The 24,797-nt window shown below is 38.3% G+C and overlaps 1 protein-coding gene across 2 annotated transcripts; it reads right to left on the bottom strand.

Moving 5' to 3' along the window:
* Nucleotides 1-744: 744 nt before the first annotated feature.
* Nucleotides 745-24,736, bottom strand: LOC110958515 (uncharacterized). Of its 2 annotated transcripts, none has more exons than XM_051949006.1 (8): nucleotides 24,585-24,736; nucleotides 24,333-24,448; nucleotides 22,897-22,997; nucleotides 4,522-4,602; nucleotides 3,811-3,958; nucleotides 3,139-3,218; nucleotides 2,969-3,062; nucleotides 745-2,140 (listed from the first exon to the last, which is right to left on the bottom strand). In XM_051949006.1, exons 2-8 carry the CDS (start codon nucleotides 24,442-24,444, stop codon nucleotides 1,731-1,733), a joined length of 1,026 nt encoding a protein of 341 aa, XP_051804966.1. In that variant the 5' UTR covers nucleotides 24,445-24,448; nucleotides 24,585-24,736; the 3' UTR covers nucleotides 745-1,730. The 2 variants fall into 2 exon arrangements, with proteins under 2 accessions (XP_051804966.1, XP_051804967.1); XM_051949007.1 differs by having other exon boundaries at nucleotides 24,373-24,448; nucleotides 24,585-24,716.
* Nucleotides 24,737-24,797: the final 61 nt, after the last annotated feature.

Genomic DNA, 24,797 nt, shown 5'->3' with positions numbered 1-24,797 from the left:
TGACCTCCAGTCCTACAGCACAGCAGGGGTCCCAGAGTGTCAGCTGTGTGTCGGTGAGAAACGTGAAACACTGCGACACATTGTAGAGTATGTATGCACGCACACACACACACACACACACACTGCGACAGACTGTACAGTATGTACGTACACACACTCTGTAGGGGAACAAAGGCTGGGTGTTTCCATCTGACTGCCGTCTAAGCATCTGTCCCTATAGCTGTCAATCTGTCATATGGATTCTCATCCACTGAGGCACTGAAAACACACACACATTAATGACATGCAGCCTGTGCATTCACACGCACCAATTATGTGCTCACCCTTCAAAAACACACAAATTAACACACGGTTTCCTAATATTCACACGTTTATTAATGGATCAATACATAATTGTGGGACTTTTTGTGTCATAGTCGACATTTCTGCTGTTTTCAGTTTTCAGTCCTAAAACCAACATGGCCGCCTACAACCAAACACCACATGGCATTTTAGAGAAAGATTCTTCTAAATATTAGATATACAACTGAGTAAAACCGAAATGTAAAGATATTTCTAAATATATTGTAGTAAACCTGTTGACTACTTTATATGAAATAAGTCAGGAAGCCTTGGAGTCTTCCAGTCTTTTTGGAACTGGAACTTAGTGGAAAGGGATTTAATTTCTTATTTTCCATATAAAATTTGATATATTGCCAAAAAAGAAATATCTGTCCTGATTTAATAAAAGAACACAATCCAAACTATTTGTGAATCAGCTCATTTTATTATAGTTTAGCTCATTAGAAGGTGGTTGGTGTTAAATTCAGACGTTATTTAGTTGATATTTTAGTGATATCCAGTCATTTTTTTATTAATAAGTGATTGTTTCCATAATAGGCTCCAGCACCCCCCATGACCCTAGTGAGGATAAAGCGGAGTATAGAGAATGGATGGATGGATGGATGGATGGATGGATGTTTCCATAATAAATAATGATGGAATTTGTAAAGACATGATCATAATGAACATAAAAATATTTATTTGTTACTTTTAATAAAAATGTATGCAGACATATTCCATGGACTTCAGAAGTCCCTCAGACATAGACTGACCCTTATACTGTAAAAATGTGTTTTATCCAACAGAGAGCTCAGTGTGTGTTTGTGTGTCTGTATTGTGCCTCTTTCTTGTCGTCTACAGGGTTCTCTACTTCCTTCCACTCCACCTCACGGCACGTTTCTCACACACAAATGAGTATCAGTGTACGGTAGACCGTGTGGTGCTATGGGGTTAAAGGATCAGTTCATCTGAATCATAACAAAAGTCTAAATGAACATTTGTCCTAATAAAGTGCTCTTCTCCTTACAGGAGGGATTCTACACGACCAGACACCAAACGAGTGACGGGAGAAAGAAAAAGAAAAGCTTCTTTATTAACAACAAAACTAACGGACAAACCTTTAATCTGCAGCTTTGGATAGATTATTTTTATCTTATGTCGACTGATTCAACTTTAACATTAAATTATAAGACAGACGTCAGCTGGACCTTCTGTGTCTGAGCTGTGTGTGTGTGTGTGTGTGTGTGTGTGTGTGTGTGTGTGTGTGTGTGTGTGTGTGTGTGTGTGTGTGTGTGTGTGTGTGTGTGTGTGTCTGAGCCGTGGAGGTGTCTGTGTGTGTATTGTGTGTCTGAGCTGTGGAGCTGTGTGTGTTTTATTCCCCCTCCTGTCACATCCACTCAGTCGCTCCCTCAGCTCCGGTACTCGTCCCCACAGTCCCCGATCAGCTCCATCAGGTTCCTGGAGCGTCGTGTCACCGCCTCGATGGCGTTGAGGTCCTCCTCCGTCAGCTCCAGGCCGTGGCTGCAGCTCCTCAGGCTGTCGCTGATGTGTTGCCCCGCCCCGGCCACGCCGAGCCGACAGCCCACGATGACTCCGCCTACCGCGGGGCGGTCGAGCACGTAACGCGTCGCCACGCTGGCCACCGAGCAGCCGTGTCTCCTGGCGATGGTCTCCAAGGCGACGAGGAGGTCCTGGAAGAGAGTCCAGCCGCCCCAAGCGTCGATCACGTTCTTGTACTTGGAGAGGGACGCCGTGTTGATCTCCTCCCTGGAGGTCGGCTCCGCCTTCCCCAGATAACGCTCAGAGAGGAAACCACCGGCTGAGAGGGATGGAGGAGAGATGGAGGTAAACATGGAGGATGGACAGAGGACAGGAGGAGGAAAAAGGGTGGAGGGAAGAGGCCATCATAGATGGAGAAAAAGGAGGGATGGGCTTGAAGGACGAAGAGGAGGAAGAGGTTGAAGCATGAGTGGCGACGGAAAAAAGAGGGTGGAGCGTTGAGGTTAAGAGGAGGGGGGAGATGGAGGAGTTAAAAGGAGAGGATGGACAGACAACAGGAGGAGGAATACAGGGAGGAGGGAAGGATGGAGAGATGAGGAGAAAGAAGGAGAAAGTAGAGAGAAAACAAGAATCAAGGAGGGAGAGGTGATGGAAAAAAGAGGACAAAGATAGAGTGGTTAGAAGATGGGAAAGGTTTGATTTGGAAATGAGGGGCGGATAAAGGAGATAAAAGTGGAGGATGGACAGGAGGAGTAGATGGAGAAAGAGGAGGGATGAGGGGAAAAAGACAAAGCAGTAGAGAGAAGAGGGAAAACCAGGAGGAAGGGGGAGAAGCGATGGAGGAAAATAAAGGGATGGAGGAGAGATGGTGGAAATGAGGGCAGAGGATGGACGGATACAGGGAGGAGTGACGGGTGAATAAAAGGGTGGAGGAAGAGGAGGAAGAGGAGGAAGTAAAACAAAAAGGGAGGGGAGAAGCAATGGAGACAAAAAGAGGGTGGAGATAGAGAGGTTGATGTGTTGTCATGTCGACCGCCTCCATCTTAAACAGCCACCATTTCACAGCTGAACACCGAAGCGGTAGAAACTCTGCTCTGTGTTCGTCCTTCTGAAGATGTCTGGATGCAGATAAACGAGATGTTCTCACCCAGCGTGCCGTAGGTCAGCAGTTTGATGTCGTTGTCCAGACAGAACTGCTGCATCCTGGCTGCAGGACGCTGGTCGATCAGAGAGTACTGGACCTGGACAGACGGTTTAAAAGACGGTGAGGGGAAGGAGAGCAGAAACAGAGCTCTGAGAGGAAGATGGGAGAGGTACCTGGTTGCTGGAGATGCGGATTCCTTTGTTGGTGATCTCCTCCAGTCTCTGAGTGTCAAAGTTAGTGAGGGCCAGTTCACCTGAGGAGCAGGGTGATTAAAAATAGAGATTACAGCAGAGAACAACCAGAGACACGTCCAGTTTCTCTTCCTGACAACAGAAACATCAGGACTGCTTCTGAAGCCATCACTAAACCACCTGCTGGTCTAAAGTCCTGACAACACTGATCATTCCATCACAGTGGCTGAATAATTACTGCCATTTAAAGTCTTAGAATAATGCAATACATGCAATAAATATTTGTTTAATTCTGATGTACAGAAACTAGAAACATGTCAAAATGTGCCTTACAGTGCACACTAAGCAGCTGTTTCTGTGCCTAAGCTGTAAAGTCAACAGATATCCATCAACAACCTCTAAAGAAGAGAACAGAGTGAGAATTATTTCTATCCGGCTTTAACCCTTTACAACAAAAACACAACATCAGTTTTATTTTTTATGATTATTAGTTTTTCATATTATATATATATTACATCCATAACCAACACATAAAAACACTTTCTCTTTATTTACGAACCGACACACCAGGGCTGATAAATATGACATCAGTCTAATGATCTGGTGTTAATGTAAATTTGTCGGTCATATGTTTGTGTATCCGTGTTCACGTACGTATGACTCCTTCCTGCTGCAGGTCCGATAAATGTCCCAGCGCCTCCAGGTACCTCTTGTCTTTATAATCCCACCAGTGGAACTGAACACAGTCCAGCGTGTCGACCTGCATCCTGCTCATGGAGCGCTGCAACGCTTTCTCCACCACCTGCACGCACAGACATACATATTATATAAACGTAACGTTTTGTGGCTGATATTTACAAGATTATTAATGTGGGAACACAAACGGATGACAATGATGTACCTGGTGAAACACACAGAATGTAAACACTCTGATGTTTAAGGTAGAAGATTTTTAGGGCAGTTTTGAATTTACTTCATGGCAGCAGCAGAGATACAGAGCAGGTAAGTGGGTTACAGGAGATATGAAACAAAGGTGACAAACATAGGTCCAACTCTTAAACAGTTAGTGCTAACGCAGATTTTTTTTTTTTTTTTTTTTTACTGCGACAAAGCTTCAAAATAAGCAGGACATTGTACCGTTGATGAATGCACTAGACTGTTTCTATATTCACCTCATTTCTGTTTTATTTGAATCCTGTGTATGTATTTTAGTGCACATGAAACCAGAAACAAAATCCCTTCTGGTGTGAAAACAGAAGTGTGGGGGTATGTAGAGGAAGCTTTCCCTGCAGTCACTGAGCAGTGAGATGACGCCACGCTGCCCTCTGCTGGATAAATCCGGTAAAAGCACCATAAAGGACTCACTCTGCGCTCCATCGGTCCTGGTCTCGGCACATATTTGGTCAGACCCTGCAGAGAAGGAACGGCATCTCCAGAGGATTTCAGCTACAGATCAGACAAACACAAGAAAAGTTAGAGCTATTTCTGTTTCCTGCACTTATCTGATATAGTTTGTTATTACCATGAGTCCTCACAGCTGATTCCTGCTAAAAACACATGAATGCAAACAATGCAGGACTTATATGTTAATTATTATTTTCCCATATTGGTGGCAGGAATCTTCCAAAGCTTGTCATAAAATCTGCGACAAAGAGAAGCTTGTTGGGTGAGGGAAGAGCTCTGGTCTCTGCACATTATTCCAGGTGAACGGCTGCTCACGGTCGATGCCATTAGACTGTCACATCGCATCAACCAGGAGGAGCGATCACAGCCTCACAGGGACCGCTGAGAGTGTGAGGGCTTTCCTTAATGTGTGAGTCGAGTACCTGCAGCTCTGTGGAGAACTGGCAATAAAATAAAATAATCAATACCTGGGGCTGGGCTGAGCTAGCAGGATCACACACTATCGACTGGACATACTACTAAATTATGACGTTTTTGTCACATTTTGGACGACATACTAAACTAAGACGTTTTTTTACACATTTTGGACGACATACTAAACTATGACATTTTTGTCACATTTTGGACGACATACTAAACTATGACGTTTTTGTCACATTTTGGACGACATACTAAACTATGACGTTTTTTTACACATTTTGGACGACATACTAAACTATGACGTTTTTTTACACATTTTGGACGACATACTAAACTATGACATTTTTGTCATATTTTGGACGACATACTAAACTAAGACGTTTTTTTACACATTTTGGACGACATACTAAACTATGACGTTTTTGTCACATTTTGGACGACATACTAAACTATGACGTTTTTGTCATATTTTGGACGACATCCTAAACTATGACGTTTTTTTACACATTTTGGACGACATACTAAACTATGATGTTCTGGGGCGCCGGTTTAGCTCAATGGGTTAAGCCGGTGAATCATGTACAGAACTGATATCTGATGCAATGGCCTGGATTCGATCCCTGCTCGTGGCCTTTTGCTGCATGTCTTTCCCCATTCTACTCCCTCATTTCTTGTCTATCCAATCAAACCAAGAAAGGGCCACAAAAATATATTTAAAAAAAACACAATGTGATTGTCATATTTCAGACGACATACTAAACTATGATATTTTTTTTCATATTTTGGACGACATACTAAACTATGACGATTTTGTCACATTTTGAATGGCATACTAAGCTACGACATTTTGGGATGCCAGTTTAGCTCAATGGGTTAAGCAGCTGAATTATGTATAGGGTCTGCTCTTTGACGCAGCGGCCTGGGTTCAGTTACTGCTCGTTGCCCTTTGCTGTATGTCTTTCCCCATTCTACTCTCCCATTTCCTGTCTCTATCTCACTTTGTCTGTCCAAGAAAAGGCCAGAAAAATATATTAAGAAAAACCACAATGTTTTTGTCATTTTTCAGACGACATATTAAACTATGACGTTTTTGTCATATTTTGGACGACATACTAAACTAAGACGTTTTAGTCATATTTTGGACGACATACTAAACTATGACGTTTTTGTCACATTTTGGACGACATACTAAACTAAGACGTTTTAGTCATATTTTGGACGACATACTAAACTATGACGTTTTTGTCACATTTTGGACGACATACTAAACTATGACGTTTTTGTCATATTTTGAACGACATACTAAACTATGACGTTTTTGTCAAATTTTGGGCGACATACTAAACTATGACGTTTTTGTCACATTTTGGACGACATACTAAACTATGACGTTTTTAACACATTTTGGACGACTTACTAAACTATGACGTTTTTAACACATTTTGGGCGACATACTAAACTAAGACATTTTTGTCATATTTTGGACGACATACTAAACTATGACATTTTTGTCACATTTTGGATGACATACTAAACTATGACATTTTTGTCACATTTTGGACGACATACTAAACTATGACGTTTTTGTCACATTTTGAACGACATACTAAACTATGACGTTTTTGTCAAATTTTGGACGACATACTAAACTATGACGTTTTTGTCACATTTTGGACGACATACTAAACTATGACGTTTTTAACACATTTTGGACGACTTACTAAACTATGACGTTTTTAACACATTTTGGACGACATACTAAACTAAGACATTTTTGTCATATTTTGGACGACATACTAAACTATGACATTTTTGTCACATTTTGGATGACATACTAAACTATGACATTTTTGTCACATTTTGGACGACATACTAAACTATGACGTTTTTGTCACATTTTGAACGACATACTAAACTATGACGTTTTTGTCAAATTTTGGACGACATACTAAACTATGACGTTTTTGTCACATTTTGGACGACATACTAAACTATGACGTTTTTAACACATTTTGGACGACTTACTAAACTATGACATTTTTAACACATTTTGGACGACATACTAAACTATGACGTTTTTAACACATTTTGGACGACATACTAAACTATGACGTTTTTGTCATATTTTGGACGACATACTAAACTATGACATTTTTGTCACATTTTGGATGACATACTAAACTATGACGTTTTTGTCACATTTTGGACGACATACTAAACTATGACGTTTTTAACACATTTTGGACGACTTACTAAACTATGACGTTTTTAACACATTTTGGACGACATACTAAACTAAGACATTTTTGTCATATTTTGGACGACATACTAAACTATGACATTTTTGTCACATTTTGGATGACATACTAAACTATGACATTTTTGTCACATTTTGGACGACATACTAAACTATGACGTTTTTGTCACATTTTGAACGACATACTAAACTATGACGTTTTTGTCAAATTTTGGACGACATACTAAACTATGACGTTTTTGTCACATTTTGGACGACATACTAAACTATGACGTTTTTAACACATTTTGGACGACTTACTAAACTATGACGTTTTTAACACATTTTGGACGACATACTAAACTATGACGTTTTTAACACATTTTGGACGACTTACTAAACTATGACGTTTTTAACACATTTTGGATGACATACTAAACTATGACGTTTTTGTCACATTTTGGACGACATAATAAATTATTACATTTTTGTCATATTTTGGACGACGTACTAAACTATGACATTTTTGTCAAATTTTGGACGACATACTAAACTTTGACATTTTAGTCATATTTTGGACGACATACTAAACTATGACGTTTTTTACACATTTTGGACGACGTACAAAACTATGACATTTTTGTCATATTTTGGATGACATACTAAACTTTGACGTTTTAGTCATATTTTGGACGACATACTAAACTAAGACGTTTTAGTCATATTTTGGACGACATACTAAACTATGACATTTTTGTCACATTTTGGACGACATACTAAACTAAGACGTTTTTGTCATATTTTGGACGACATACTAAACTATGACGTTTTTTTACACATTTTGGACGACATACTAAACTATGACATTTTTGTCACATTTTGGACGACATACTAAACTATGAGGTTTTTTACACATTTTGGACGACATTCTAAACTATGACGTTTTTTACACATTTTGGACAACATACTAAACTATGACATTTTGGGGCGCCTGTTTAACTCAATGGGTTAAGCAGGTGAATCATGTATACGGGCTGGTCTCCAACGCAGCGGCCCGGGTTCAGTTACCGCTCGTGGCCCTTTGCTGCATGTCTTTCCCCATTCCACTCCCCCATTTCCTGTCTCTCTCTCACTTCATCTATCCGAAAAAGCCAGAAAAATACAAAAGAAAATTACAACGTTTTTTACACATTTTGGACGACATACTAAACTATGACGTTTTTTACACATTTTGGACGACATTCTAAACTATGACGTTTTTTACACATTTTGGACGACACACTAAACTATGACGTTTTTGTCACATTTTGAACGACATACTAAACTATGACGTTTTTGTCAAATTTTGGCGACATACTAAACTATGACATTTTTGTCACATTTTGGACGACATACTAAACTAAGAGGTTTTTTACACATTTTGGACGACATTCTAAACTATGACGTTTTTTACACATTTTGGACAACATACTAAACTATGACATTTTGGGGCGCCTGTTTTACTCAATGGGTTAAGCAGGTGAATCATGTATACGGGCTGGTCTCCAACGCAGCGGCCCGGGTTCAGTTACCGCTCGTGGCCCTTTGCTGCATGTCTTTCCCCATTCCACTCCCCCATTTCCTGTCTCTCTCTCACTTCATCTATCCGAAAAGGCCAGAAAAATACAAAAGAAAATTACAACGTTTTTTACACATTTTGGACGACATACTAAACTATGAGGTTTTTTACACATTTTGGACGACATTCTAAACTATGACGTTTTTTACACATTTTGGACGACACACTAAACTATGACGTTTTTGTCAAATTTTGGACGACATACTAAACTATGACATTTTTGTCACATTTTGAACGACATACTAAACTATGACGTTTTTTTACACATTTTGGACGACATACTAAACTATGACATTTTTGTCACATTTTGGATGACATACTAAACTATGACGTTTTTGTCACATTTTGGACGACTTACTAAACTATGACGTTTTTAACACATTTTGGATGACATACTAAACTTTGACATTTTAGTCATATTTTGGACGACATACTAAACTATGACATTTTTGTCACATTTTGGACGACATACTAAACTATGACGTTTTTGTCACATTTTGAACGACATACTAAACTATGACGTTTTTGTCAAATTTTGGACGACATACTAAACTATGACATTTTTGTCACATTTTGGACGACATACTAAACTATGACGTTTTTGTCACATTTTGGACGACATACTAAACTATGACGTTTTTGTCACATTTTGGACGACATACTAAACTATGACGTTTTTGTCACATTTTGGACGACTTACTAAACTATGACGTTTTTAACACATTTTGGATGACATACTAAACTTTGACATTTTAGTCATATTTTGGACGACATACTAAACTATGACGTTTTTTACACATTTTGGACGACGTACTAAACTATGACATTTTTGTCACATTTTGGACGACATACTAAACTAAGACGTTTTTGTCATATTTTGGACGACATACTAAACTATGACGTTTTTTTACACATTTTGGACGACATACTAAACTATGACATTTTTGTCACATTTTGGACGACATACTAAACTATGAGGTTTTTTACACATTTTGGACGACATTCTAAACTATGACGTTTTTTACACATTTTGGACAACATACTAAACTATGACATTTTGGGGCGCCTGTTTTACTCAATGGGTTAAGCAGGTGAATCATGTATACGGGCTGGTCTCCAACGCAGCGGCCCGGGTTCAGTTACCGCTCGTGGCCCTTTGCTGCATGTCTTTCCCCATTCCACTCCCCCATTTCCTGTCTCTCTCTCACTTCATCTATCCGAAAAGGCCAGAAAAATACAAAAGAAAATTACAACGTTTTTTACACATTTTGGACGACATTCTAAACTATGACGTTTTTTACACATTTTGGACGACACACTAAACTCTGACGTTTTTGTCACATTTTGAACAACATACTAAACTATGACGTTTTTGTCAAATTTTGGACGACATACTAAACTATGACATTTTTGTCACATTTTGGACGACATACTAAACTATGACGTTTTTGTCACATTTTGGACGACATACTAAACTATGACGTTTTTGTCACATTTTGAACGACATACTAAACTATGACATTTTTGTCACATTTTGGACGACATACTAAACTATGACGTTTTTTACACATTTTGGACGACATACTAAACTATGACGTTTTTGTCACATTTTGGACGACATACTAAACTATGACGTTTTTGTCAAATTTTGGACGACATACTAAACTATGACATTTTTGTCACATTTTGGACGACATACTAAACTATGACGTTTTTGTCACATTTTGGACGACATACTAAACTATGACGTTTTTGTCACATTTTGAACGACATACTAAACTATGACGTTTTTGTCAAATTTTGGACGACATACTAAACTATGACATTTTTGTCACATTTTGGACGACATACTAAACTATGACGTTTTTGTCACATTTTGGACGACATACTAAACTATGACGTTTTTGTCACATTTTGAACGACATACTAAACTATGACGTTTTTGTCAAATTTTGGACGACATACTAAACTATGACGTTTTTGTCACATTTTGGACGACATACTAAACTATGACGTTTTTGTCACATTTTGGACGACATACTAAACTATGACGTTTTTGTCAAATTTTGGACGACATACTAAACTATGACATTTTTGTCACATTTTGGACGACATACTAAACTATGACGTTTTTGTCACATTTTGGACGACATACTAAACTATGACGTTTTTGTCAAATTTTGGACGACATACTAAACTATGACATTTTTGTCACATTTTGGACGACATACTAAACTATGACGTTTTTGTCACATTTTGGACGACATACTAAACTATGACGTTTTTGTCACATTTTGGACGACATACTAAACTATGACATTTTTGTCACATTTTGGACGACATACTAAACTATGACATTTTTGTCACATTTTGAACGACATACTAAACTATGACGTTTTTGTCAAATTTTGGACGACATACTAAACTATGACATTTTTGTCACATTTTGAACGACATACTAAACTATGACGTTTTTGTCACATTTTGAACGACATACTAAACTATGACGTTTTTGTCACATTTTGAACGACATACTAAACTATGACGTTTTTGTCAAATTTTGGACGACATACTAAACTATGACATTTTTGTCACATTTTGAACGACATACTAAACTATGACGTTTTTGTCACATTTTCGACGACATACTAAACTATGACGTTTTTGTCACATTTTGGACGACATACTAAACTATGACGTTTTTGTCAAATTTTGGACGACATACTAAACTATGACATTTTTGTCACATTTTGGACGACATACTAAACTATGACGTTTTTGTCACATTTTGGACGACATACTAAACTATGACGTTTTTGTCAAATTTTGGACGACATACTAAACTATGACATTTTTGTCACATTTTGGACGACATACTAAACTATGACGTTTTTGTCACATTTTGGACGACATACTAAACTATGACGTTTTTGTCACATTTTGAACGACATACTAAACTATGACGTTTTTGTCAAATTTTGGACGACATACTAAACTATGACATTTTTGTCACATTTTGGACGACATACTAAACTATGACATTTTTGTCACATTTTGGACGACATACTAAACTATGACGTTTTTGTCACATTTTGAACGACATACTAAACTATGACGTTTTTGTCAAATTTTGGACGACATACTAAACTATGACATTTTTGTCACATTTTGAACGACATACTAAACTATGACGTTTTTGTCACATTTTGAACGACATACTAAACTATGACGTTTTTGTCACATTTTGAACGACATACTAAACTATGACGTTTTTGTCAAATTTTGGACGACATACTAAACTATGACATTTTTGTCACATTTTGGATGACATACTAAACTATGACATTTTTGTCACATTTTGGACGACATACTAAACTATGACGTTTTTGTCACATTTTGGACGACATACTAAACTATGACATTTTTTTTTTTTTTTTTTTTTTTTAATTTTATTATTACAACAGTGAACATTAAAGACATACAAACAGGTCACTTTTACAATATAGAAGATAGTGTTAAACAAAGTAGGGAGCAAACAATAATAATGAGTAATAACGATTATATATGCAACAAAGACGAAACAGGGAGAAAAGAAAGGTAAAAAATAAATGGAAATGAAAGCAGAAATAGCTGTTCTCTGTGTGTATGAAGGAGGGAGTGTGTATGTGTGTGTGTGTGTGTGTGTGTGTGCGAGTGTGTTCGCGCGTATTCCATATATGATGTGTAATATATATGCTGATAATGATAGTGATATAAATAAGGAGATCAATGAATAATAACAGTTATTTACCTCATTACAATAATAATAGAAAACATAACAATTGTCAAAACAAGTGATTGAAACCGGACAATCCCCACACACAGAAACCACATGGGGGGGCAGGGCAGAGGGGCACGACGACCCCACCGCAAGGCCGTGCCCAAACCCAGCACCTTTTTTTTTTCTTCCCCCCCCCCTTTATTTCCCTTCCTCCTTTTCCCCTTTATATATTTTTTATTTTATTTATTTATTCATTCATTCATTCCCTCTTCCACTTTCCTTTTCCTCCTTCTCATCTTCTCTCTTTTTTTCTTTCCTCTTCTTTTTCCTCCTTTCCTTTCCCTCTTTTCCCTTTTCCTCTTTTCCTTTCCTCCCCCCTTTCTTTCTTCCCTCCCTCTTTTTCCTTCCCTTCCCTCTCCCTTCTTCGTAGGCCCTCCCCCCCTCTCTCCTTCCCTCCCTTTGAGTGTGTGTGTTATTATGATAATGTGGTGCATTAAAAACAGGGCATATGAGGTGCATTAAAAAGCGAAGGGAAGGCAGGCAAGGAGTTTGCTCCATCAGCAATAACCCAAGACCCGGACACAGCCCTGCGACAAGGCAGACGCGCCCCACCACCCAGGCCCCACCGCAGCCACTGCGCGCAAAGACAGCCCAGCCCATAAGCACTGCATTCAATCAAAAAAGAGAAAAAATAAATAAATAAAAATAAAAATAAACAAATAAAACAAACCATAAAGAAAAAGAAAAAAAAGAAGCAGATACATATCTTATTGACAGTAACGCAAAATAATAAATGCATAAAAAAAATAAAAAATAAAAGCACAAGAGAAGCAGATTAATGAAACAAACAAACAAACAAAGGGGTATTTACATAGATGAAAACAATACTAGTGAGTGTGTCTATTGGAAAATGTGCTTCTGTATGTGTAGGTATCTGTGTTCTAGGAAGTTTCTATGGAGTTTTATATTGAGGTTATTGGTGGACAGGCAACAGGAGAAAAAAACAATAATAATAATAGTTCATTAGTTAATAACCTTTTTTTTTTTTTTTTTTTTTTTTTTTAAAAAAAGGAAGAAGTTGATTGTATTGTAAATATACGAGATAAATTGTGGTGTTGGAATGATATAGTAATCAGCTATAAGAGCAAATTATGACTGTAAGAAAGAAAGAAATGGTTGCCAGGCAGGGTGTTGATTGTTTTTCTTGCAAGAGGAGTCTGTATTTTCCAGGGAGATATAATCTATGAGCAGGTTTTTCCACTGTGTTATATTTATTGAATTCCTTGATTTCCAGTTCAAGAGGATAGTTTTCTTGGCGACAGCTAGCGCCGCAAGAAGTGTATGGTTGTGTGCCCTGTCCAGTGTAGATATGGATACGTCTCCCAATAAACAGAGGGATGGGGAGAAAGGGATGCGACAGCCCATGATTTGTGAAAGAAGGTTTGTGATATTTTCCCAGAATCTTTGGACAGGTGAGCAGTACCAAGTTGCATGTATGTAGGTGTCAGTGCAATTTTGTGTGCAATGTGTACAGATTTCAGGTGAATATCCCATTTTGTGCATTTTTTGACCAGTGAGATGAGTTCTGTGGAGGATTTTGTACTGTATAAGCTGTAAGCTGGTATTTTTTGTCATTGTGAAAATGTTTTTGCAGATTTGGGTCCAGAAGTCGGCATCAGGGGCAATAGAGAGGTCTGTTTTCCATTTATCTATGGGGATGCAAAGTGCAGAGTCGGACTGAGATATTAGTTTGTATATTTTTGAGAGAAGTTTTTTTGGGGAAATATTAATGAATGCAGAGGTAGAGGGTGGGAGGTCCAGGTTATTATTTTTTTTATTTTTCAGATTTGATTGAATGGCTGATGAAACTTGTAAATATTCCAAGAATTGATTGTCCCGGATGCCGAACTTCTGGACCAGGAAGGGGAGTGAAACCAGGGTATTATTGTGATAGATATGACGAAGGTGAGTGATTCCTTTATCTATCCAAGTGATTAGGTTTAGTGGTTTTTTATTACTAATGAAGTCAGGATTGTGCCAGATGGGAGTGAAGAGTGAAGGTGTGACAGTGGAGTTAGTAACTTTGTGGAATCTCCACCAGGCTGTCAGAGTGGATGATATTGTTGGGCTTTGGAAACAGGGATGATGTTTTATGGATTGGCTTAAAAATGGTAAATCTGAAATGTGGATTTGTTTAATAACTGCCTGTTCTGAGTCCAACCATGTGTTGTCTGAATGAGTGGGGTGGATCCATTTGTGAATATATTGAAGCTGATTTGCCAAGGAGTAGTGGTGAAAGTTTGGGGCGTTAAGACCGCCTAGAATTTTTGGTTTTTGGAGAGTGGTCAGTTTAATTCTTGGGGGTTTATTTTTCCAGTAGAATCTTGTAATAGTTGAATCAAGGGATTTAAACCAGGTGGGAGATGGGTGGGTTGGGATCATAGTGAGGAGGTAGTTGATTTTGGGAAGGATTGTCATTTTAACTGCTGCAATTTTGCCTAAAATGGATAGTGGGAGGTTTGTCCAGCGCTGGAGATCATCGGTAATCGTTTTAAGCAGTGGGGTAAAATTAAGATTAGGCAACTCCGACAGCCTGGGGGAAATGTGGATACCTAAATATGTGATGTGATTTTTGCAAATGGGGATGGGTGTTGAAAGGGCTGCCACATCCGAGCTATTGTTATCTAATGGGAGTATGGATGATTTATTCCAATTTATTGAGTAGTCAGAGATATGGGAGAATGAATCTATTACTTTAATTACTTCTTGCAGTGCTGGTTGTGGATTCTGAATGAATAAGAGTATGTCATCTGCATAAAGACTGATTTTATGGTGCATGTTGGGGGTTTGAAATCCGGTAATGAGGGGGTTCTGACGGATCGCTGCTGCTAAAGGTTCGATAAAAATAGTGAAGAGAGAGGGAGAGAGTGGGCATCCCTGCCTGGTCCCCCTATGAAGAGTGAAGCTTTGTGAGGTTTGTCCGTTAGTAGTCACTGTGGCTGTAGGTGAGGTGTAAAGTGCTTTAACCCAGTTAATAAATGACTCCCCAAAGCCAAATCTGTGAAGCGTATTAACGAGAAATAGCCAGTTGACTTTGTCGAAAGCTTTTTCTGCATCTAATGTCACTATAATTGATTTGTTATGATGGGGGCATGAATAGTGTATTAAATTGATAAGTCTGCGTGTGTTGTTGGATGAGTTTCTACCTTTGATGAATCCAGTTTGGTCTGGGTGGATTATGGACGGAATTATTTTTTCTAGTCTGTGGGAGAGTGCTTTGGTAATTATTTTTATATCTACATTTAAGAGTGAAATGGGGCGGTAGCTTGAAGGCAGGGTTGGGTCTTTATTTGGTTTGAGAAGTAGTGAGATTGCTGCTGAGTTCATGTTGGCTGGGAATCTGGAGTGCTGTTGTATTTCAGAAACCATTCGGTGAAACAGTGGAGCTAAAATGGACCAGAAGTGTTTATAGAACTCAGCAGGGAAGCCATCGGGACCAGGTGCTTTATTATTGGGCATTCGAATGAGAGCAGAGTGGATTTCTTCACCTGTTAATGGTGAATCTAAAGTATTTTTCTGATCGATGGAGATCTGTGGTATATTTATGTTGTTGAGAAAGGATTTGATGTCATCTTGTTCTGGGTTATTGTCTGATGAGTACAGTTTGGCATAGAATTCTTTGAATATTTTGTTAATTTCATCAGGAGAGTTTGTTGGCTTCCCTGCTGAGTCTTTTATAGTGGAGATGGTAGACTTTTCCTTATTCCGTTTGATTTGATTTGCAAGATACTTACCAGATTTGTCATTATGATGGAACTGTTCTTGACGGAGTCTATTGATTAAAAAAAAGAGTTTTTTTTATTCAGGATTTCATTAATTTGAAGTTTATATTGTCTTAATTTCTTTTCGGTTTCTTCTGATGGGTTGCCGGCATTGATGAATTCGAGATGTTTAATTTTTTGTTCTAATTCAGATTCCAGTTTCTTTTCTTTCTTTTTCTTATAAGAAGAGAATGAGATTATAATTCCTCTCATAACGGCTTTGCCTGTTTCCCATAGAAGAGATGGAGGTGACTTTGGGGAGTCATTTATTTCCAGGAAGGATGCCCACTCTCTTTTAATAAGGTTGTCAAAATCGGGGTCTTTTAGGAGGGATGTATTAAAGCGCCACCTAGTAATTACTGGATGAGGTCTTGGAAGATTCCATTTAAATGATACTGGTGCATGGTCACTTATAATGATGGGGTGGATTTGGTGATCAGAAATATTTGGGATAATTGAATTGCTGGTGAGAAAGAAATCGATGCGAGAGTATGAGTGATGAACATGTGAAAAAAAAGAATAATCTTTTGTAGTTGGATGTTGTAGGCGCCAACTATCGCCAAGACCAAAATCTCTCATGAACTGGATTATAGTTTCTGAGGACTGCCAGGTGCGTTTATTGCTTGGAGTATTGGATCTGTCTATTAATGGGTCTAGTACTGTATTAAAGTCACCGCCGATTATTATTGGGGAGTCAGAAATGTTTGAGATGGATGAGAAAAAGTCACGAAAAAAAGAAGGGTCATCAGAGTTTGGGCCATATAAGTTACCAATTGTTAAGGAGTTATTGTGAATTGATATATTGATGATGATAAAACGTCCTTCTGGGTCTGTGGTAGTAGAGTTAAGGATAAATGGTATTGATTTACTTATTAAAATACAGACTCCTCTTTGTTTTTTATTGTAAGGAGATGAAAAGGAGTGAGTGAAATGGGAGGATTTTAACTTCATGTTGTCTAATTCTGAAAGATGTGTTTCTTGTAATAAGCAAATATCAGCTTGAAGAGCAGTGAGGTGATTGAATACTTTTTGTTTCTTTGCCTGAACACCAATACCGCGGACATTCCAAGAAACAAACTTTAAAGTTGACATGGTAGGGAACTGTAATCAATGGGAAAATGGAGAATGATTATGGTGTGTGAGTGTGTGGCAGTGCATGTGGATGTGTGGGTATGCATTAGTGTGTATGAATCTAAGAGAGAAAGACTTGCAAAAGTAGACCTGTTAGAACAAAACAAAACAAGAAATGAACACAACTGTAGACACAAAAGATGTTCAACAGAACAAAAAACACTGAACAGTAACGAAGTACATTGAAATGTGCGTATATCCAAGAGCATGACGTAAGGGGCGAGACAAAGTGCAACAATACATTGTCCTTATCAGAGCAACGGCGGGGTAAAGGGGTGTCAGAGGGAGGCGATACGGGTGTGTGTGTGTGTGTGTGGAGGGGGGGGGGGGTGTATTTACATGGCTGAGAAAAGGGGAAGAGTGTGTGTCTCTGACAGAAAAAAAAAAGGGGGAGAGGCTAGAATAACCAGGGGGTGATCTCTTTGCTGCGGTATAACTGACCGTTAATGTAAAGTTTGTCCACTGAGATGACTGCCTTTTTTCCTTCTGTGATCATTTGCTTGCGGATGGGGAAGAGGTTTTTTCGTCTGTCCATTATTTCTTTTGGATATTGATCATTTAGTCCGTAGTTGGATCCTTTCAGCTGTTTGCCTTGACGTTTGACCAGTTCTTTCTGTTTGTAATGTTCAAATTTAGCGACGATCGGACGGGGTCGGTTGTTTGTGGTGTATTTTTGTCCCAGGCGATGAACGCGGTGAAATGTGATGCTGTTGACGGTTTCTGGTGGAAGTTTGAGTTGATGTTTTAAAAAGTCCTTCACTGCTTTCTCTGGGTCGTCGGTGATGTGTTCAGGAATACCGGAAAAAACTAAATTGTCTCTCATACTTCGTGTTTGAAGATCCAGAATAGTCTCTTTCATTATTTTGTTTTCGGTAGTGACAGAGGTGAGCTGAGATGTGACAGAGGTGAGTTGGTTGGAGATGGTGTTGACGGTGTGTTGAAGAGTTTTATTTTCATTAGCGAGTGATTCTATCTGTTGCTGGCTAAATTCAAGGCTATGGCGGAGTGACTGGAATTCTTTGTGTAAAACTTCTACAAGAGCGATTCTGGCATCAAGTCCGGTGAGTTTCTGATCAATGGAAAGCAGAATGTCGCTTACCTCTGACCGACGGAGGATATTCGGGGAAAGTGAAGGAGATATACCTGGGCTGGGAAGAGATTCTGAACGAGGCCGTTTGTAGTCCGGAGAGAGGTTGGATTTTCCGAGTTTTGAAGTGGAAGAAGTAGCCATGGTGCAGTAACGAGAATGGAAAAAATCGATGTAGTCCTCAAGTTGATCCAGGTCGGAGTGTGAAAATGTTTTTCAAAAACAAAAGGAAGACAGTGGTGTATAGGGGATGACAAAAAGTTTGGAAACAGAGAAAAAGTGACTTGTTGTCGATCTAGCAGCAGGGCGCCGCCATCTTGAATCTCGCACCGTCTCGGGAGAGTTGCGTTCACAGTGGCATGCCTATGACATTTTTGTCACATTTTGGACGACATACTAAACTATGACGTTTTTGTCACATTTTGGACGACATACTAAACTATGACGTTTTTAACACATTTTGGACGACATACTAAACTATGACGTTTTTGTCACATTTTGGACGACATAATAAATTATTACATTTTTGTCATATTTTGGACGACGTACTAAACTATGACGTTTTTGTCAAATTTTGGACGACATACTAAACTATGACATTTTTGTCATATTTTGGATGACATACTAAACTTTGACATTTTAGTCATATTTTGGACGACATACTAAACTATGACGTTTTTTACACATTTTGGACGACGTACAAAACTATGACATTTTTGTCATATTTTGGATGACATACTAAACTTTGACGTTTTAGTCATATTTTGGACGACATACTAAACTAAGACGTTTTAGTCATATTTTGGACGACATACTAAACTATGACATTTTTGTCACATTTTGGACGACATACTAAACTAAGACGTTTTTGTCATATTTTGGACGACATACTAAACTATGACGTTTTTTACACATTTTGGACGACATACTAAACTATGACATTTTTGTCACATTTTGGACGACATACTAAACTATGAGGTTTTTTACACATTTTGGACGACATTCTAAACTATGACGTTTTTGTCACATTTTGGACGACATACTAAACTATGACGTTTTTAACACATTTTGGACGACTTACTAAACTATGACGTTTTTAACACATTTTGGATGACATACTAAACTATGACGTTTTTGTCACATTTTGGACGACATAATAAATTATTACATTTTTGTCATATTTTGGACGACGTACTAAACTATGACATTTTTGTCAAATTTTGGACGACATACTAAACTATGACATTTTTGTCATATTTTGGATGACATACTAAACTTTGACATTTTAGTCATATTTTGGACGACATACTAAACTATGACGTTTTTTACACATTTTGGACGACGTACAAAACTATGACATTTTGTCATATTTTGGATGACATACTAAACTTTGACGTTTTAGTCATATTTTGGACGACATACTAAACTAAGACGTTTTTGTCACATTTTGGACGACATACTAAACTAAGACGTTTTTGTCATATTTTGGACGACATACTAAACTATGACGTTTTTTTACACATTTTGGACGACATACTAAACTATGACATTTTTGTCACATTTTGGACGACATACTAAACTATGAGGTTTTTTACACATTTTGGACGACATTCTAAACTATGACGTTTATTACACATTTTGGACAACATACTAAACTATGACATTTTGGGGCGCCTGTTTTACTCAATGGGTTAAGCAGGTGAATCATGTATACGGGCTGGTCTCCAACGCAGCGGCCCGGGTTCAGTTACCGCTCGTGGCCCTTTGCTGCATGTCTTTCCCCATTCCACTCCCCCATTTCCTGTCTCTCTCTCACTTCATCTATCCGAAAAGGCCAGAAAAATACAAAAGAAAATTACAACGTTTTTTACACATTTTGGACGACATACTAAACTATGAGGTTTTTTACACAATGGGAAGTCCTTAACAAAGCCATGGATACAGACTATAAGCAGCATCACTGTGAAAATTTAATGAGGTGGTCCTTGTGTCATTACCTGGGGCTGGGCTGAGCTAGCAGGATCACACACTATCGACTGGACATACTACTAAACTATGACGTTTTGTCACATTTTCGACGACATAATGAACTATGACGTTTTTGTCACATTTTGGACGACATACTAAACTAAGACATTTTTGTCACATTTTGGACGACATACTAAACTAAGACGTTTTTTTACACATTTTGGACGACACACTAAACTATGACGTTTTTAACACATTTTGAACGACATACTAAACTATGACGTTTTTGTCAAATTTTGGACGACATACTAAACTATGACATTTTTGTCACATTTTGGACGACATACTAAACTATGACGTTTTTGTCACATTTTGGACGACATACTAAACTATGACGTTTTTGTCACATTTTGAACGACATACTAAACTATGACGTTTTTGTCAAATTTTGGACGACATACTAAACTATGACATTTTTGTCACATTTTGAACGACATACTAAACTATGACGTTTTTGTCACATTTTGAACGACATACTAAACTATGACGTTTTTGTCAAATTTTGGACGACATACTAAACTATGACATTTTTGTCACATTTTGGATGACATACTAAACTATGACATTTTTGTCACATTTTGGACGACATACTAAACTATGACGTTTTTGTCACATTTTGAACGACATACTAAACTATGACGTTTTTGTCACATTTTGAACGACATACTAAACTATGACGTTTTTGTCAAATTTTGGACGACATACTAAACTATGACGTTTTTGTCACATTTTGGACGACATACTAAACTATGACGTTTTTGTCACATTTTGAACGACATACTAAACTATGACGTTTTTGTCAAATTTTGGACGACATACTAAACTATGACATTTTTGTCACATTTTGGACGACATACTAAACTATGACGTTTTTGTCACATTTTGGACGACATACTAAACTATGACGTTTTTAACACATTTTGGACGACATACTAAACTATGACATTTTTGTCACATTTTGGACGACTTACTAAACTATGACGTTTTTAACACATTTTGGACGACATACTAAACTATGACATTTTTGTCATATTTTGGACGACATATTAAACTCTGACTTTTTTCCGCAGGTAACTGACACAGTGTTCACTTGTTGTCATGGTTACAGCACCGCGCCAGCAGGTATATCTGACAATGGGAAGTCCTTAACAAAGCCATGGATACAGACTATAAGCAGCATCACTGTGAAAATTTAATGAGGTGGTCCTTGTGTCATTTCTGACTTCCCCTAAAAATTTCATCACAATCCGTTAGTCCATTTTTGAGTAATTCTGACAGACAGACAGACGGATTCACAAACAAACATATGCCGATCGTCACATAACTCTACGTTCTTGGCGGAGTAATTAACAAGTCTCGATTGTACTTCATGATATAGACCACTAGATGTCCTGATGGAGCACTGTGTGTCACTGAAGCCTCCATTTATGAACCATGTTTTGAATGAAGTGTCAAAGCTTCAACAAAGCCTTGATTAGCATCACCACTGACAGGCAGAGTGAATATCGTGGATCATGTTGGTTCTATGAGGAGTTCTGCTGGAAAACCTCAGATTTTAGTATCCATGTTGATGAGACTTGGACACCACAATAAACTCTGTCCCAGAACAAGTACCGTCTTTTATTCAAATAACAACCCTAAACATCACTGGTCTGCCCCCACAGGAAAACACCCCCCACCACATCACAAGAACATCAGTCTGGAACATCTGGAGGAACATGACCTTCACTCAAGATGTTGATTTAACCTCCAAACCTCCTAGACCCCATTCTGATCAAACATCAACAGGATGCAGTGGAACAAGTTTGATTCCCAGAGAACCCACTGGAGAACCCACTGGAGAACCCAGAGAACCCAAAGGATCCACTGCCAACATCCTGGTCCAGACCCCATAGGACGCCCTGATTGGTCCTCTGATCCAGACCCCATAGGACGCCCTGAGAGGTCCTCTGTTTCCAGATCCCTTGTTTTTCTATCTTTTAGGTACTGTTGTTCTATTTTTTCTTAGTAATAACTAGCACAATAATTTCAATGGGAATAATTACGTTTTATCTCATCTGTTAAGTCTTTTTCCATCCAAGAAGTGGAGCTAAACTCATAAAAGTATCTTGTAATCAATAGTCGTGCATGAAGTTGATGGAAACAACAAAGAGATGAACAAACAGCAGCTTAAACTGTCTGTAAACATGTTAGGTGCTTATGTAAATGTGAACTTGTGTGCATGCATGTAAACACCTTGCTGTTGAACTGTCCGAATATTTCCTCTGCAGGTCCGTAAATGTCGGCCATGTCGAACGAGGTCAGACCAGCGTCTATGTATTCCTGCATGGCCTCGACTGGAGAGACGTGATGAGAAAACAGCAAAGTTACAAAAAGCAACCTGTACCTCAGAGAAAAGTAACTGTGTTATAGATAGATAGATAGATAGATAGATAGATAGATAGATAGATAGATTAAACCTTCATTGATCCCGCAACAGGGAAATTTTCTGCTGTAACACCGAAGACTTCCTCACAGGCGTAAACTAACCGTGACGTCACCCGTTGGTTTCAACGGCGAGAAAATGAAGCCCGGATTTTGCTACTTCCTGGTCGCCGTTTTGGATTTTTTGGAGCCAGTGATGTAAAAAGTGTCATCAAACAGACTGGACCGGAGAGCAACTAGGGGCAGGATTGGCTGAGGACTCTCTTATCCCGCCCACATTTTACCGCAGAGGCTTCTGTTGCTGTCTATCAAGTATAGCCACGCCCCCTGGCTCCGCCAACTTTAACGATTTATTTAAAATTCAGTATTGATTTATTTTAAGATCGGCCACCTGATCTCTCATTTTGACCATGAAAACTAACGGGAAAAAAATCCTGAGCTGTAGAACATCAGTCTATCAAACTTTATTTTTTCCAAAAATGAATTGGGGTCTATGGAGAAAAAGCTTTTTGGAGCCAACCCTAGCGGACGGCGTGATATTGCAAGTTTTTGACACTTCCGGGTTGGCTTCAATTCTGGAGCCAGATGATACGTCCACTATATGTACAATCTATGCTTCCTCACTGTGAGATCAATAAAGGTTTAATCCATCTATCTATAGATAGATAATTGTTATATTACCAAATACAAATAACCAAAGACTCAAATTCAGACAGGCTTCTCAGAGGTTTTTTTTGTTTTGTTTAATTGTTTGTTTTTTTATGAAAAGTTTCAAAAATAACAGATGAAATAATGATAGAAATAATGTCTCTTCTGTATTAGAAAAACTAAAAAAAACTGCTATATTAGCAATTAAACTTTAACAAAAACAACTCTCACAAACATACAAAAGCTAACTTATAAAAAAATATCTGTATCTTTAGTTTTCCTCATCCTCCCTGTCTATATTATATCTATATCTGATATATCTATACTTTGCTGTAGAGCTGATTTTTCCCAGCAGGTTTTTGTTGCTTAACCAGTTAATTTAATGACAAATGAAAACCAGGACATTTTCATCACTTAATAAAAAACAACCAGGACAGGACGTTTAGTTATCCTAGTTATGATAGAATTTAGTAATATAATAATCTTCTATCCATACAGAGGCATACTTTAAACACATAGAGATTAGAAGGCATCTCTGAGTAAACTTTGAGTGTATTTGGGTATCTCATAGCCGGTCCTGGTGGTCCCCCTATCGGTACCTGCTCTGGTTCTGTCCACCGCTCCGTGAGCCCCGGATACCTGCCACATCCCGTTCAGCACCCTGCAGATCTCCAGACCTCCGGACAGACTCACTTTCGGTACCGCAGACATCCCGCTGTCAGACCGAAAGCAGAAACACCTTTAATATATTATATTTAATACAGAATATCTGCGGGTCGCTCCATACAGGAGTTCACGCATTAACTAACGTGTTGTTTTTGTTTTATTTACTGACGGTAAAAGTGACTCACTTCGCGTTTTACTGCAGTCCAATCAAACCCTCAGTGGAGAATCTGTAAGAAACAAACCGAATATAAAACACTTCAGTTACAAAACACTTTCCACAACTATTATAAAACTACTTTGACCGGAAGTGACGTAGCCATCAGCGGGCTCCTTGCTGCCCCCTGCCGGAGACTTTCAGAGGAAATACCTGAACCTCCTCTGAAACAGACCGAGTAATG

The sequence above is a fragment of the Acanthochromis polyacanthus genome, chromosome 6 (assembly GCF_021347895.1).
Source record: "Acanthochromis polyacanthus isolate Apoly-LR-REF ecotype Palm Island chromosome 6, KAUST_Apoly_ChrSc, whole genome shotgun sequence".
NCBI classification, from domain to species: Eukaryota; Metazoa; Chordata; class Actinopteri; family Pomacentridae; genus Acanthochromis; species Acanthochromis polyacanthus.
The sequence above is the reverse complement of the archived record's forward strand: the minus strand, read 5'-3'. Positions and strand labels throughout refer to the sequence as shown.

Excerpts from the sequence above, each read along its gene's own strand:
- LOC110958515 (XM_051949006.1), bottom strand. The coding sequence starts at position 24,444 with ATGTCTGCGGTACCGAAAGTGAGTCTGTCCGGAGGTCTGGAGATCTGC. Across the intron at positions 22,998-24,332 it reads GGTGGACAGAACCAGAGCAG|TCGAGGCCATGCAGGAATAC; the intron begins GTACCGATAGGG and ends ACGTCTCTCCAG. Across the intron at positions 3,063-3,138 it reads TCCGCATCTCCAGCAACCAG|GTCCAGTACTCTCTGATCGA; the intron begins GTACCTCTCCCA and ends CCGTCTGTCCAG.